This window comes from Rhipicephalus sanguineus, chromosome 7 (genome assembly GCF_013339695.2).
Source record: "Rhipicephalus sanguineus isolate Rsan-2018 chromosome 7, BIME_Rsan_1.4, whole genome shotgun sequence".
NCBI classification, from domain to species: domain Eukaryota; kingdom Metazoa; phylum Arthropoda; class Arachnida; order Ixodida; family Ixodidae; genus Rhipicephalus; species Rhipicephalus sanguineus.
In genome coordinates, this window is record NC_051182.1 from 168,834,568 (window position 1) to 168,848,543 (window position 13,976).

General features: G+C 49.4%; 1 protein-coding gene across 1 annotated transcript in view; it reads right to left on the reverse strand.

Moving 5' to 3' along the window:
- Nucleotides 1-6,221, reverse strand: part of LOC119400535 (uncharacterized) — a 116,372-nt gene extending 110,151 nt beyond the window's left edge. The window contains exon 1 of the mRNA XM_049417593.1: nucleotides 6,103-6,221. Coding sequence (XP_049273550.1) covers nucleotides 6,103-6,221 — 119 coding nt within the window. The remainder of the gene's footprint in view (nucleotides 1-6,102) is intronic.
- Nucleotides 6,222-13,976: the final 7,755 nt, after the last annotated feature.

A 13,976-nucleotide genomic window follows, 5' to 3' on the forward strand; every position in this document is an offset into this window, starting at 1 on the left:
GACGTCACTTCGGGCTGTGCAAAAGGTGCGAGCTTTCGCAGCTCCTCTCGCACGATGGCTCGGATCGTTTCGCGCAAGTCGTCGGATCCACAGGCATGAACAGCTGCGCTGTTGAAATGCGCGGCGATTGTACTGCCGGGTGCGCATCTCCAGTGTCTTCTCGATGGTCGTGGCTTCTGAGACGAATTCCTGGACGGTATTTGGTGGATTCCTCATAAGTCCAGCGAAGAGCTGTTCCTTTACTCCTCGCATAAGGAAACGAACCTTCTTCTCTTCGGGCATGTCAGGGTCAGCATGGCGGAACAGTCGGTTCATCTCTTCCGCGAAGATTGTCACCTTTTCATTCGGGAGTTGCACCCGAGTTTCCAGTAATGCGGCGGCCCGTTCCTTTCGCACGACGCTCGTGAACGTTTCCAGGAAAGCGCTGCGAAAGATGTCCCAGATTCGAAGATTGGATTCCCGATTCTCAAACCAGGTTCTTGCCGCGGCGTCTTCCAGGTAAAAGTACACGTGGCGCAGCCTGTCCTCGGTGTTCCAGTTGTTGAATGCTGAGACCCTTTCGAACGTCTCCAGCCAGGTTTCGGGGTCATCGCTTGGCGATCCATGGAAGGTAGGCGGCTCTCTGGGCGGCTGCATCACGACAGCTGCAGGGGACACTGCGGCTGTCATCGTGCCCGTTGTCTTCGTCGCCGTGGTCCTTGGATTATCCGGTAGGAGTCCAAATTGAGGGGGTAGTCCTTTGAGTCTCCGGCTTGCTCGACTGTCCCTGATGGTGTCGGTGTCTTCTTCACGAGCGGGGCTGGGTTCACGGCTTGACGGGGGCGTCCGGAACATGAACGTACCCCGCACCTCCACCAGATGTCACGTGGTCGTGACGTCGACGAAGGCAGCAGTCAGCACGTCCGAGATGAAACTCTTTATTTGGCCGAACTTGTGGCCGAGAAACTGAATGTCAAACTATAGCAATACACTGATAGCGGCGAACAGAGCGTCGACCGTCGATCAACTGACAAGCGGTCAAGCGCGCCGGCTTTTATACAGGCGCTATCGAACTTTCCAGCAATATCGCTGGTGGCGGCGTTATCTCTAGACAAAGCTGGAACATTCGCGTGCGGGGCGCAATCTTAACAAAACGATCTACTACAGTCGCGAAGCTTCTCGAACACTGCTTCGCGGACAGCGTCGAGCGTTGATAACCGTCCCTGCAGGTCAAACCCGAATACATCAAAACAAGACGAGAGGTGGGCGTGGCAATATTATGTACACATTCATGCTTTATATTGACGTTCATTTTAATTTAAAAGTAACTGTGCTAAGTTTTTACAAAAGTAATGCTTTTTTTGTACAAATCATGGCGGCCATGACGTAATTTGCTTTGCAAACGCACATAAGCATACCCTTTGAGATTTTAAGGCCAACTCCGGCAATTTTTCGAGGTCGATGGATCTTAATGAAATTCGCTGGGTACGTTCCTTTGCACGTTTCCGTCATTTATGCCAAATTACAGGCTTGAGACATGCGCAGATTGTTTGCAACTGAATTTTAAAGATTGTCTGCAAACGCCCTCCTGGCTTCCCACAATTATTGGCAACATTGCGTCTGTGACGTCATGATTGGGAAGGCGGCGGAAGTGACGCAGCCGAGGGCACCGCTAACTTCGGCGCTTCGGCCGCTACAGCGAGCGTCTGCTGTGCACAAGGCGACAGACAACGTTGGTTTGGTTGGCGCTTCAATGGTAGCGAAGCTTCCATGGAAGCCCATACGTTCAGAAAATGGCTGTTCATCAGGTGCTCATGGGGCTTAGCGCCATCTGTGTGAGGAGGGAACACTTCCGGCGGAACAAAAAATAAAGCGGATGTGACGCAATAACCGGTAAAAAAAGTGACGTCATTTTGTTGCTACTAACGCGAAATTTGACCTCAAAATATTTTTCGTAGGCCCCTGATCGCTAAGGACTCGCGCTACGGCGAGCCTGCAAACCCTTGGCGAATGCGCTTGAAGCCAACGCTAGCTAAACTAATATCGACCCGTGACTAAACAGCGGTGTTTAAGCGTACCGTCGTGCAATTCGCCTTGGTTTTACCAGGAAACTTTATTCTTTGAGCTTTTATTCTGCGTTCGTGTCATCTTCCACAGCGTGAATAAAGTAGGCAGCAGCGTACCTCTCATGTTTGCAGCGTTGCTTATTTGCTTCGCACGTGCGCAGGGGACTTAAAGAGCGCACTGCATGTGTGCTTCAGTTCTAACGAGAAGAAATGACGCCTGGTCACGCCAAAATATTGATATTTCAGTTTTATTCAATGGTCACAATAACGCAATTTAACACACCCTATACACAATGAGCAACAAATGTCGTAAAATTACATCATCTCCCGCTAAAGGGGACCATGAGGCGATGCGAAGCTCGTAATAAGTACAGAAAGTGCGTACACTACGTGTACTAGACATGCGAATTCTAGCGCGACAGATAACTTAGCGATCTGCTCACCGATAACAGGAAGTAGGCACCGCATGTTCACGAAGGAAACCGGGCCAGCAGGAATACTGATCCATGAAAATCCAGCAAGCACACTACTCCGAACCGTTGCCCCGGTGTGTTATCTAGAAGAGGGGGCTCGCCAGGCGTACGCGTGTTGCTATTGCATCCTTGGAACACCACATCGTTTCCGCGAGTACCGAGGAAAGCGTTCGGCGGGAAATGTTAGCCGCCTCGTGCCGTTGTCCGTTGAACACCGTAGCCAACACGTTCACCAACGATGAAACGCACCTCGCAACTTCGCGCACACAAAAATCAAATGCTCACCACAATAATTCACAGAACGCATGCAAGTGCGAAACACCAGAACACCTGAGTGGGCGTGTCGCCGCAGACGAACTTACGAGCGCGTCTTTCCATGCACCGCAAGGGCTGCACTGAAATGGCACTGAATGACAATGACGTGCGCCTCTCTCTTCAGGGGGCGCTAAGAAAAAGATTTTTCGTAAGAATTAAATACTGTCGTACTATCTGGGCACATTGCACCTATATAATATTGTTCGGGAAATAAATGTAATTTGTAAAACATAAAGATTGCTTTACGCTTGAATAAAACGGGTTTTCGCTATTAGTGTTTGTTCCCTCCAAACATAGTCGCGCTTCAATCGCAGCACCCATAACTCCCCTTGCTGGTGTCATTGGCAATAGGTTCTGAACCGTTTTTCGCCCGAAGCTTCGCGACCTTGGGCGCTTCGCCTTGAATCGACCTTGGGCGCTTCGCTGGTTGTCCCGGCTGTCACAGTTTTCATACTCCGCGCCGGCGTGACCGGCATGCCTTGCACGACTTTCGGTTCTTTCGTAACAACGTCTACGTCATACGTAGACAGTACACTCGGTTGGGTTTCGGTGTTGCGCTTTTTTGCTTATTTAAAATTATTCTCCAATTTGCCGAGTATTTCTGCTATCGGGCCCGTAACAGGAGCGTCTCACGAACATAAAAGCACCATTACTTTAACATGGCCAAAAAATCGCCGGAGTTGGCCTTTAAGCGTAGGCTTCAAGATGTGGGCCGGGAGCAACAAATATCACTCTCCCGTTAGAAACCACGGACGATAATGCCACAAAAATAACACAAATAAATGCGCCGATGGTACAGTGCGCACCACTCACTGTACCGTACAGTGTTGTACTGTAGCAGCACTTCAATTGCTTCAATTAGCGGCGCCGTGCGGCGCGGAGCCGCAACCACGGTGCAGAAAGCATGGCCTCAGAGATTGGCCGGTGGCGTGCGCGCCGCTGGCTAATTTCGGAGGCCATGCAGGAAGGAAAATAAAAAAATGGAAGGGTTCACCCACCCCTAAGCCGACTTAGAGGTGGGTGAACACTACAGCGAACACGCAGCGCGCGCCTTTGGCAGCGTTGAGCAGAAGACAGCGGCGTTTTCATCAGCAGACGCCCAATTTATTCCGTTCTTTTAAATGCGGAGCGTTTCTTAGTCGCACCTGCGGCGTCGGCGGCGCCGTCCACACCCCCACTGCGCATGCTCGGCTCGTCTCGTGCCGGCAGCAGCCTCTCCTCTCCCTCCCTCGCATGGGCGTAGGCAGGTGGGGTGCAAAAGGGGCACGTGCCCCCCACCCAAGCTATGCCAGCTCTCTCTCCCCCCCTCCCCCAGCCGCGATGTAACACGGATTTGCACCCCCCAAGGAGAATACATAGAACTTGCTGGAGTGGAGGCCGCCTATGAGCTAGTGAAGCCGCGCCGAGCGCGCGGCGGCCATCTTGCCAGTGGCAGAAAGGAGCCTATAGCGCTGCCGCACGCATGCTTCTTCGCGCTGCCGATGAAGTTGCTCGCGTTTGTAAAGCAGTAAGTAGTTCAAGTAGTTCTGGTCAAATAGTTCTGGTTGCAAACACTTATTTCCGACTTGTAAGCAGCCAAGTGACACGTATAGAAGTAAATTCACCTGCACCGGCATTAGGTAGAGACGCTTAAATCAGACGCACGGTCAAAAACATGATGATCGGTGTACTACTGGTGATTCGAGATCATCGCCCTTGACAGAAGTGGTCTCACCTTATTATTGATCCATTCACGGTTTCGTTCCATCGTCATGTGGCGTATACTCACTTTTACGTATTCTTCGGCGATTTTCTTGCATAAATTGTAAACGTTCAAGCGGGTCGAAGTTCAGGATGTGCTACTCCAGTTTATGGAACCACTTTTTCTCGGAGGAAGCTACTAGGACTTCTAATATGAGGTGTTTTGCCATTCTTCACCGTTATGATGGCATCACATTCAGCCTGTAGCTACCAGTCCTTTCTCTACTTCTTCGGACATGCGGCGTCTTGCGATGGTGAAATAATTCCACCTCTGCTCTTCCGTTTAAATAAAGGTGCAACTCACCTGTGTGCAGGGCTGTGATGCACTGCTCACACGTAGTTGTTGTACGAACTTTTCGAGCACTGAAGCCTGCTATGTATGGCACCACCAAACCGGCAAAAGCAGAGAGACCTTCGGGTCAGTATCGGCCTGCAGGGCTGATGATCTGCGCATGTCAATGAGCGTGCTTTTTGCATCTGTTACGGCAGCAGTTAGTGGCGGCATTCAAGACGGAGACAATCTCTTGGGTGCAGTTTCCAGAACTATATCTTCTGAGCGTCTGAATAACGTCTGAACCAACAGGCGCTCGTATGCAGCCATAGGCTGTGCAGCTTGCATTGTTATGTCCGCCTCTTCCACGTATTAATCCAAATAGGTTTTCGGCATGGTATTGACTGCGTTTGTGTGTCAGCAAGTACTTCAGCTGATCCTGGCCGACAACCTCGTCAGTGCTTGCCATATGCATATCAAAAAGTCAAGAAATCCATCTTTTCTTTTTTTTTTCAGTTCTTCTGTTACTGCACATCCTCTCTCAGCCCATTTACGTATGCTCGAGTCTCAGAAAAACAAAGCTTCTAGCAAGCAGTCAACGCAATCCTGCGCGAAGTGCACGGATCATATAGATAATCTTCGTCTTTCGCATTCCACTTTACAGGGTGAACGGCCCTCCCCCACAGGCTCCGCACTGTGGGATCTTTAGGAAACCTGTGAAAAATATCACGGCTATTATTTGTTGCACGCTCATACCGCGCCAGTTAGTTCCCCTCAGTAACGCGCGCGGAATGGCTCAATCGAAGACGTTTTCGCGTACTTACGGGCAGAATGTGAGGCCACAACCTTTCTTCAGCCTGTTTGCACATCCATAAGCTACACAAAAGGCAACCATCGTCAAACCGTTGGTGTTTACATGCCCACAGGGTCGAGTAACGCACGCAAGTAGCAGCGCGCGACGGCGTGGAGCGCGCTTTCTGCCTCTGGCAAAATGGCGACGGCCGGCTTCTAGGGAGCCTACATGACCGCAACGGCCGTTCATGTAGGCTCCCTAGCCGGCTTCACTCGACGAGCGCCCCCTCCACGTATCCTCCTTGGCACCCCCCAAGGCAAAATCCTGCCGACGCCCATTCTCCCTCGCATGCTCGGCTCGTCTCGTGCCGGCAGCAGGCCTCTCCTCCCCCTTTTTGTTTTTGGCCGGACAATTCCTGGAAGTCGCCCAATGCCCTAACTTGCCGCAGCGAAAGCAAGGGCCAACTTGAGGCTTGGAAGCAGGCTGACCCTCTTAGCCACGAACCCCGTCCTGGAGGCGCGCTGACGAGCCCGCGTAGCCATCTTGGACGCGGCCACCCGCGTTGTGGGGGAAGCCGCCGCCATGTTGAGTCACATGTGGGGCCGCCGAAGCAGCCGACCCGCCATTTTGTGATGCTGCTGCGAAGCCGCGTGCGACGCGCTGGACGCTACCGCCGTCACCGGCGAGCGAGCCGAGTAGCTGTTCATTCTCTCCGAATGCCGCGTTGGTAGAGTTACTGTATATGCTACCTATACAGTAACTCTACGCGTTGGCATTGTTGAGCGCGTCCAAGTCGCGTCCAACTTCTTCGGCTTTCTGCAGCGTAAGGGCTTCACCGTCAGTAGTTTGGCCCGTATAAATATATATATAGTAATAATATAAATATATAGGAATACGGCACTTATTTCTGACCCGTACATCGTGAGCAACATGACCTCGAACACGCGAGCGTGTGGCGAAAAGCCTCAAAACCGAGATAGCGTGATACCTACATGGCGCTGCCGAATTCGTAGGGGAAAGGAGGGGCGCTCTTCCGCTGACTGTTGGCACACCCGCTTCGCTAGCGTTGCTGCGAAACGGCAGCTGACTGCGTGCCATCGGCCGCTAGCAATGAAAACGCAAAAAAAAAAAGATTGCACGAATAATAATAATAATAAATAAAAGAGGCGTAGCAAAACGCTCAGCCAACACCACCTAGATATTGTTGCACGAAAAAAGCAGGCACACGAGTGCAGAGGTGGTGTATTTACAGCCCAAGCGGCGGTAAGAGGTGAGCATGGCCTGTGCATCACGGCAGGCTACATCACAGCCGATATCTCAGCAGCTCATAGCCTGATAGGTCATTGGATGTGGCTGTGCGCGCTGATGTGAATTCATATCACCGCTAGCGGCCACTGACACGCTACAAGCTAAAGATTTTGCAGCAACGATATTGAGGCGGGAGTGTCAACAGCTAGCGGAAGCGCGGCGCCCTTTCCACTTAGTTTTTCCGACAGTAGCCGTTGCGAATCAGCCGATGTAGGGTTCGAGGCTATTAGCCACGCGCATTCGAGCTCATAGCGCTCATTGTACACAGTGCGTTGGCGACCCTGCGACGAAGTCGAGGTATGTTTCGCCGTGCAGTTGTTCGCGGCACGTGAACAGGCAACCATCGTCATGCTTCCATCGTCGTTGCTTCCATTCACGGCACGGAAGCAACGCGTCTGACTCCGTCGTCGACACCGCACCCGTGCCCAACCCCGCCGGCGTGCTGGTTGTGCACGCTGGCCCTCGACACCGAGCGCGCTAAGTGCTGACGCGCGTCTTGTGTCCTCCCAGCCGCCTTCAGGTGCACTTGGAACATTTATTTTTCCCATTTATGCCACAGAACAGCATGCCAAAATGAACAAGTACTAGACTCGTGCGCATCCTGTGACAGTGGACGAGTGACGAACTTAATTCGACCTTGTTCCGCCACTACCAGACTACCGTTCGAGTTTGTCATGGCGGTAAGTGGTGTTGATCTATAGTTGCTTGTTTTGACCCTTTGTTTTAGCCGCCCGCTTGTGCTGCTCAGCGCTGCTCTGGGGTCTTCGTCTCGACCTATCGCTTTAGCTAACGAGATTATTAAGCAGGCCCGTAGCCAAGGGGGGGGGGGGGCGAAATTTTTATGATACGTGGTGTTTTACCGAAAAAAAAAAATAGTGAAAATAGGCGTTTTTCTCAAATAGTCAAGGGTTTCAGCAAGTGTTCCCCCCCCGAAAAAAATTCCTGGCTACGGGCCTGTTACCAAGCAAGCTCTCGTTCGCCTTGGGGCAGAGGTAGGTGATTTGTTCCTGTGGCGAGTGAAAGGTGGTGGTCGTGTGGACGATATGGTCTCTCGACTTTAGCTTTATCTGGCTTGAATATCAGGACCGCATTTCGGGCTAGATTTCGGCTCGCTCATTCGCATGAGCGAAGACCACTGCTGGACTCTGGCCTATCTTAGCTGAGCCAAAATCGGTTGATGATCCGTGGCAGCCTTTCGATCACAATGCCGGCTTTCTCATTTCCTGCCTTGAAACCAGAAGCCGCCCCGTTTCGGTTTTGTGTTGTTTGTGCCCTCTCGTTTTTCGCAACGCCCTTTGCGAATGAAACAAATAAACGAAGAAAAAAATCTCGGTTAATGCCTTGGGCAGACCTTCGCCTTGAGCTTCTATCGGTGCCGTCCTTTGTTGCATTTGCTTAATGGCGATGACTAGGCTTGTAGAGTGAGTGGTCCTTCCGGGCAAATGGCGAACCATTCTGGACTGTAGGCAACTTATTCTCGTTCTTGGCATCCATTGAATGCCTTCAAAAAATGCTTCATCTCTTATTCTTAGCTAGCTTTATTCTGCGCCGTTTCGGATCACTTCTCTTTTAAGGAATAGATAGGTCCCCAGTATATTCATTTCACTTGTCTTATAATTCAAATACACCATTCTGGAGCGAACGAGGGGCGTGATACTGTAGCGCAAAACTCGAAAAGAAACACTAAAAGGCAGAAAGAAGTACGAAAGTCTGCCGCTAACTTTTTATATTCGTTTTTCCCTACATGTCCTTCAGTAAGTAACAACTCGCCCAAGAAAAACTATTTGTGGAACGAATGCATGATAGCAAAGCAGCTAGGTCACAAATGAAACAGATTGTATGTGGCCATGTTTGTTCTTTTTGCGCCGATTGTTGATGCAGTGCTGTTTGAATGAATCTGGCTCAGTTTGATTCAGGCAGGTCCTGGATTTGGCTCATTTTCGATTCGAAACTGCCTCTTTGAGTTGACGTTGCAATCAGAAGTTGCCCCATTTCGATTACAGTTGTTTTAAAAGTGAAAGGTATTTAGGTGCACTTTACCCTCCTGTGAAATATCGCCCAGTTTCGGTTTCTAGATTTGACTCTTCAGAAAAAAAGAAAAGGCACTTATTTTACTGATGCCGCGCGCTGGTTTTCATTATAATCTTTTTTCGTAAGCTATTTTTTTTTTTACTTTTATGGGTCGACAGTTTCTTTGAGGTTTTATGTCGTTTAATTTCTGCCACGCTGGCCAAATGTTAGGTTTCCTCTATTCCGAAATTGTTTGTTTTTTCTGTATTTTATTCTGCGTTTCATTCCGAAATTGGGAGGACTCACTGTTGGTGTCCTAGCCAAATTTTGTAAAAAGAAAAGAAAGAAAATACACAGCCACGAGTCGCACAGCTGAAGCATCGTGCTTGTCTGTCTAGTGTCCTCCCACCACACTTCAAGGCAAGCTTTCGTCGGGTCTACGCTTTTGCGGCAGCGGGTCCTCTGCATCTGAAAAAAAAAAAAAAAAAACACCTTTTCTTTCCATTGTAAGTTGGCCTAATGTTGTCTGGATTAAGGACTGGCTTTTCGGGATTAAAAGTGAGGCCCAAGGTGTCAAGGCGGTGCGCCGAGGTTTCAACCAGTTGCGCCGTATTTTCGGCCAGCAGCACGAGGTCATCCGCAAAAACGAGGCCGGGGAGTGTCCAAGTCGTTGTGGTGCCATCGTAGGAGCAGTTGAGCTTCATATACTCTAGTGGCACGATCGGCAGGCCGCGCCACCTCTCTCGGCGGTCCGAAACGCCACGGACGGCCGCTAGGATTTCTCGTGGCGCCACTGCGCATTTTCCTAGGCGCGGCGGAGCGGCCGCGCGGCACGTGTCACTCAGCGCAGTAGTTCACCACAGCGCGGCTGCCCGAATCTCGCAAATCGCTTCGTCGGCGGCTACAATTTGATTACTTTGCAAGTGGCGGAGCGTTCTGCTGCATTTTCTCGCACGGACAATGGTGGAGCAGCTGTCTGTATCTTGTCAGGTATCCCGCTCAAACATAGACACGACCTCACGTTAAATATTAAAAACTGCGAATCAGTTTGTTTGGAATTTTATATAATCTAACTTTCTCAACATTGATAACAGAAATTTTTTTGTATGGTTGCCTTTACCGATCACTTTCTTCCTCGGGTTCAGATTTTTTGTTTCTCGCGAATAAATAATGGCAAGGTTATCCTCAGATAAGAAAAAAATATGATAAGCATGGCTTATATAAATAAATTTTTTGTTTCTCGCGAATAAATAATGGCAAGGTTATCCTCAGATAAGAAAAAAATATGATAAGCATGGCTTATATAAATAAATTGACTCATCCCTGAACTCTCTTATTCATCTTGTTTTCCTGGTTTTAATTACGAATTCCTTATTAATACCCCTGCTTGTTCAGTTCTTGGCGGCTCCAGCACTGTAATCGATCATGCATTGTCTAATCATTTGTTGTCCATCTCACGTAGGAGTCTTTACAAATTGATATTACTGACCACTTCCCCGTCATTGCGCGCACTACATATCTGCCCACTATTCTTATTCCAGCTCTTGCACTCTGGTTTCTATAACAAATCATTGTTAGAAGCTGTATCTAATGCTGACTGGTTTGCTGTTCTTCACACCAATGATCCGCAGGTGCCCTTCTCGCGAGTTATAATAAAGTTATCGCAATATCACTCCTGGTCTCATCCGTCCATTTCTCATCTCATCTCTCTTCAGCGCGCCCATTTCTCACCTGTCGCTTTCTGGAACACATTTCTTGTAGACATCAGAACACTTATAATTCACGAATTTAAGAAAGACCTAAAAGCATAGAAGTCGGGAGCATATTGTCATGGGGGGCAGAAACCCGTGTTGGATCGGGTAGGGGGAGGGAAAGCGCTGGTGTGGCTTGCAGGGGGGGAGGTTGAAGTGCTTGAACCCCACTGCCGACGCCATTGGCTAAAAAAATGCCTTTTGTCCTATACTACTGTCTAGCTCATATATTCATCACTATACGTTTTCAGTGTCCTAAAATGTATTCTAGTCCGATTTAGCCTGTTTGTTTTGTAACACTTTATATTGTTGTTTACAATCCTTGTCATGGAAATGTCCTTTCCAGTATATGTGTGCCACATGATTTATACTGTTATTTTATGCGTCATGCATATGCATTTCCAAGTTATCCTTTGTACTTCATGTCATTTGCAAGGTTTATAAATCTTCACTATAGCGCAACGCTTCCTGTATCTTTATTTTACACACATTTTACGCACATTTTATACTGCTTAATTATATTATTCATGCTAAAAACCAGCTATTGTTCTTTGTACTCGGCATATATACACCTCTGTAGCATAGTTTTTATGTTTAGTTTGAAAATGTCCCATTCCAGTCTTTGACTTCGGGACCTCCTTCTGCATATGTCCTAGCTGTAATCTTTTAGTCATCTTTTAATCATCACAATTAATAAAGAGGTGTCCGTTTTTATTTTCAATCAGAGCACTGTGTCCCCAACCATGAACTGAGCCATGCAGTGAGCAACGTGGCTGTTTGATGTTTTCAAGAACCAGAAAGCAAACACACGCGTTAGAATTAACCGCAGCTGCAACTCTGAAGAGGCCCGCGACGGCCCCACAACGCAGCCAAAGCTGCTAGGAAATGTAGCAGTGGCGCCATCTCGCAGCATCCGTGTAAAAAGAGGACGCGGGAGCCCAGCCGGTTGTGCCACTAGAGTATATTCTAGTTCACTGTAATCCCCACACTTGACTCCAGGAGGGCATGTTCCCGAGTTGCTGTATACAACATATACAGCCATCGGTAGAGAGGACATCCTTCTTTCAGTCCTTGCCGTATTGCCACTGGTAGCGTGCGTGTTCCACCGAAGCAGGCAGCAGGCTTCAACTCTGTTGCTAGTGTGGTATGCTATGTACGCCTTAGCGACATCCAGAAAACAGGTGATTAGACCACATGATTCCTTGCGTGCCATCGCGATGCTCTGCATGAATACAAAGAGATTGTCCTCCCCTTGCCAGTTCCGATGGAAGCCATTTGCAGCACTAAGAGTGGTCTGTGTGTTTTCATCCATCCTTCCTGGGGCGTAGCCAAGGGGGGGGGGGGTTTACCCCCCCCCCTCCGAAAATTTTCAGTTTTGCTTACGTATATATACACGTGCACATACAGACGCACGCACGAGCATACATAAAGTATGATTAACCCCCCCTCCGAAAAAAATTTCTGGCTACGCCCCTGCATCCTTCCGTCCATCTCTTGATGACCTGTGTGAACAGTCTGTAAAGCACAGTGATGACTGAGCGGTCTGTAGTCTTGCAATTGGTCCCTGCTGCCTGCCTCCTCGGGCACCAGGCACACCTTGCTGCAGCGCCAGTCCTTTGGGGTAGGGTCACCATGCATTAAGGGGCCCCTAACAACCTCCGATAATTTTTTAACATTTCAAGTAAACGTGAGCATCGAGCTCATAATTCCATCACGATCATCAATGCCAAACGCAACTACAAGCCGCGGGCGCGCTACAAAAGAAAAAAAAAGATCCCTTGTCCTCTCCGGGTCTTTGGTATCCCTAGCACTGGCCGTGACATCACCACTCGTGTCTGGTCATGTCAGCAGCAAAAGGAACCCGTTTGTCTGCTCGCAGCTACACGTGCTTGCCGCTCTTTCTTGCATGATGAGCAGGAGCACTCTGCCAGAGGGAGAGCGCAGATGACAAACGAAGCAAGTGAGCAAGGGCTGCTTTGGATCATCAAACGCATGTAACTACACTATTACGGCGCTTTTTCAAAAAATTCTTGCGGCTACGTGGTTGTTGAGGACTCGTGCACAATTGCAACGCCACAGCTACATTTCGACGTCTGGGTGGTTTGGGGGCCCTTTAATAATGCCAGTTAAGATTGATGCAAAGGTTTCTCCTCTGTTCAGGCTCTTTAATTAGCCCAGGTGAAACTTCATCCAGTCCTTTGGTGCTGTGGACTCCAATGTTGGGCATGACTCAGTAGATCGTCACACAGGACACCTTTTCCTCGAATTCCTTTGTTCTGCTGGTGTCCACCTCACAGCCCTTGTCACGACACCGGTATGACCTTCTCACATATACCGGCGACGGGTTGTCATGCATCCGCTTTATGGCTTGACTTGTTGCGTCTTGGAAAGTAGGAATACAGGCCTTGTGGTTGAGCGATGAGATATATGCCTGGAATTTGTTCGGTGGATTGTTGCCAATTTATGTTTAAAAGAGTGACAAACTCGGCCTTGAAGGACACGTACACAAGAGGAGAAAATTTCACGAACACACACGCTGGGACTAGGAAGAGTTAATAATATCTGGGGTTTAACGTCCCAAAACCTCGATATGATGATAAGGGACAAAGTAGTGGAGGGCTCCGGAAATTTCGACCTCCTGGGGTTCTTCAACGTGCACCTAAATCTAAGTACACGAGCCTCAAACGTTTTCGCCTCCATCTAAAATGCAGCTGCTGTGGCCGGGATTCGATCCCCCGACCTTTGGGTCAGCAGCTGAGCGCCATAACAACTAGACCACCGTGGCGGGGCACTTAAACGAACCTTTGTGGTAGCTGTAGTATTTAACGGTGAGAGCGTAATCAGAGAAAGCAGTGTGCCAGAAGAGCGTCGCAGCCATATTGTACGCAGAATGTGGGATAAGGTCGCCATCCCGCCGTATGTTAAAAACACCACGGCGGGACTAGAAGGAAGCTCAACGTGCATCGCGTGTACTCCACATAACGGGGTGAACGTAAGTGGGGAACGCGGTGCTACAGCGAGGCGAGGCAGGCGTGCGTCGCAGAACTATTTTTGATATGGGTGGATGCTGTATGCAAGGTCGAGGCTTGGACTAAGGTCGCCACTATGCGGTGTGTTAAGGCGTTGAAAAAATTGCGCTTCAAACGCGTAACAACGACGCATTGCAGGAGCTATCGTGGAGGCCACGGTCGTAATGCATTACTTCACTTTACCGCTCCCAGACGGCGACACCACCCGGCTGACCAAGAGCACTGTGAGAGGAAAGTGAGA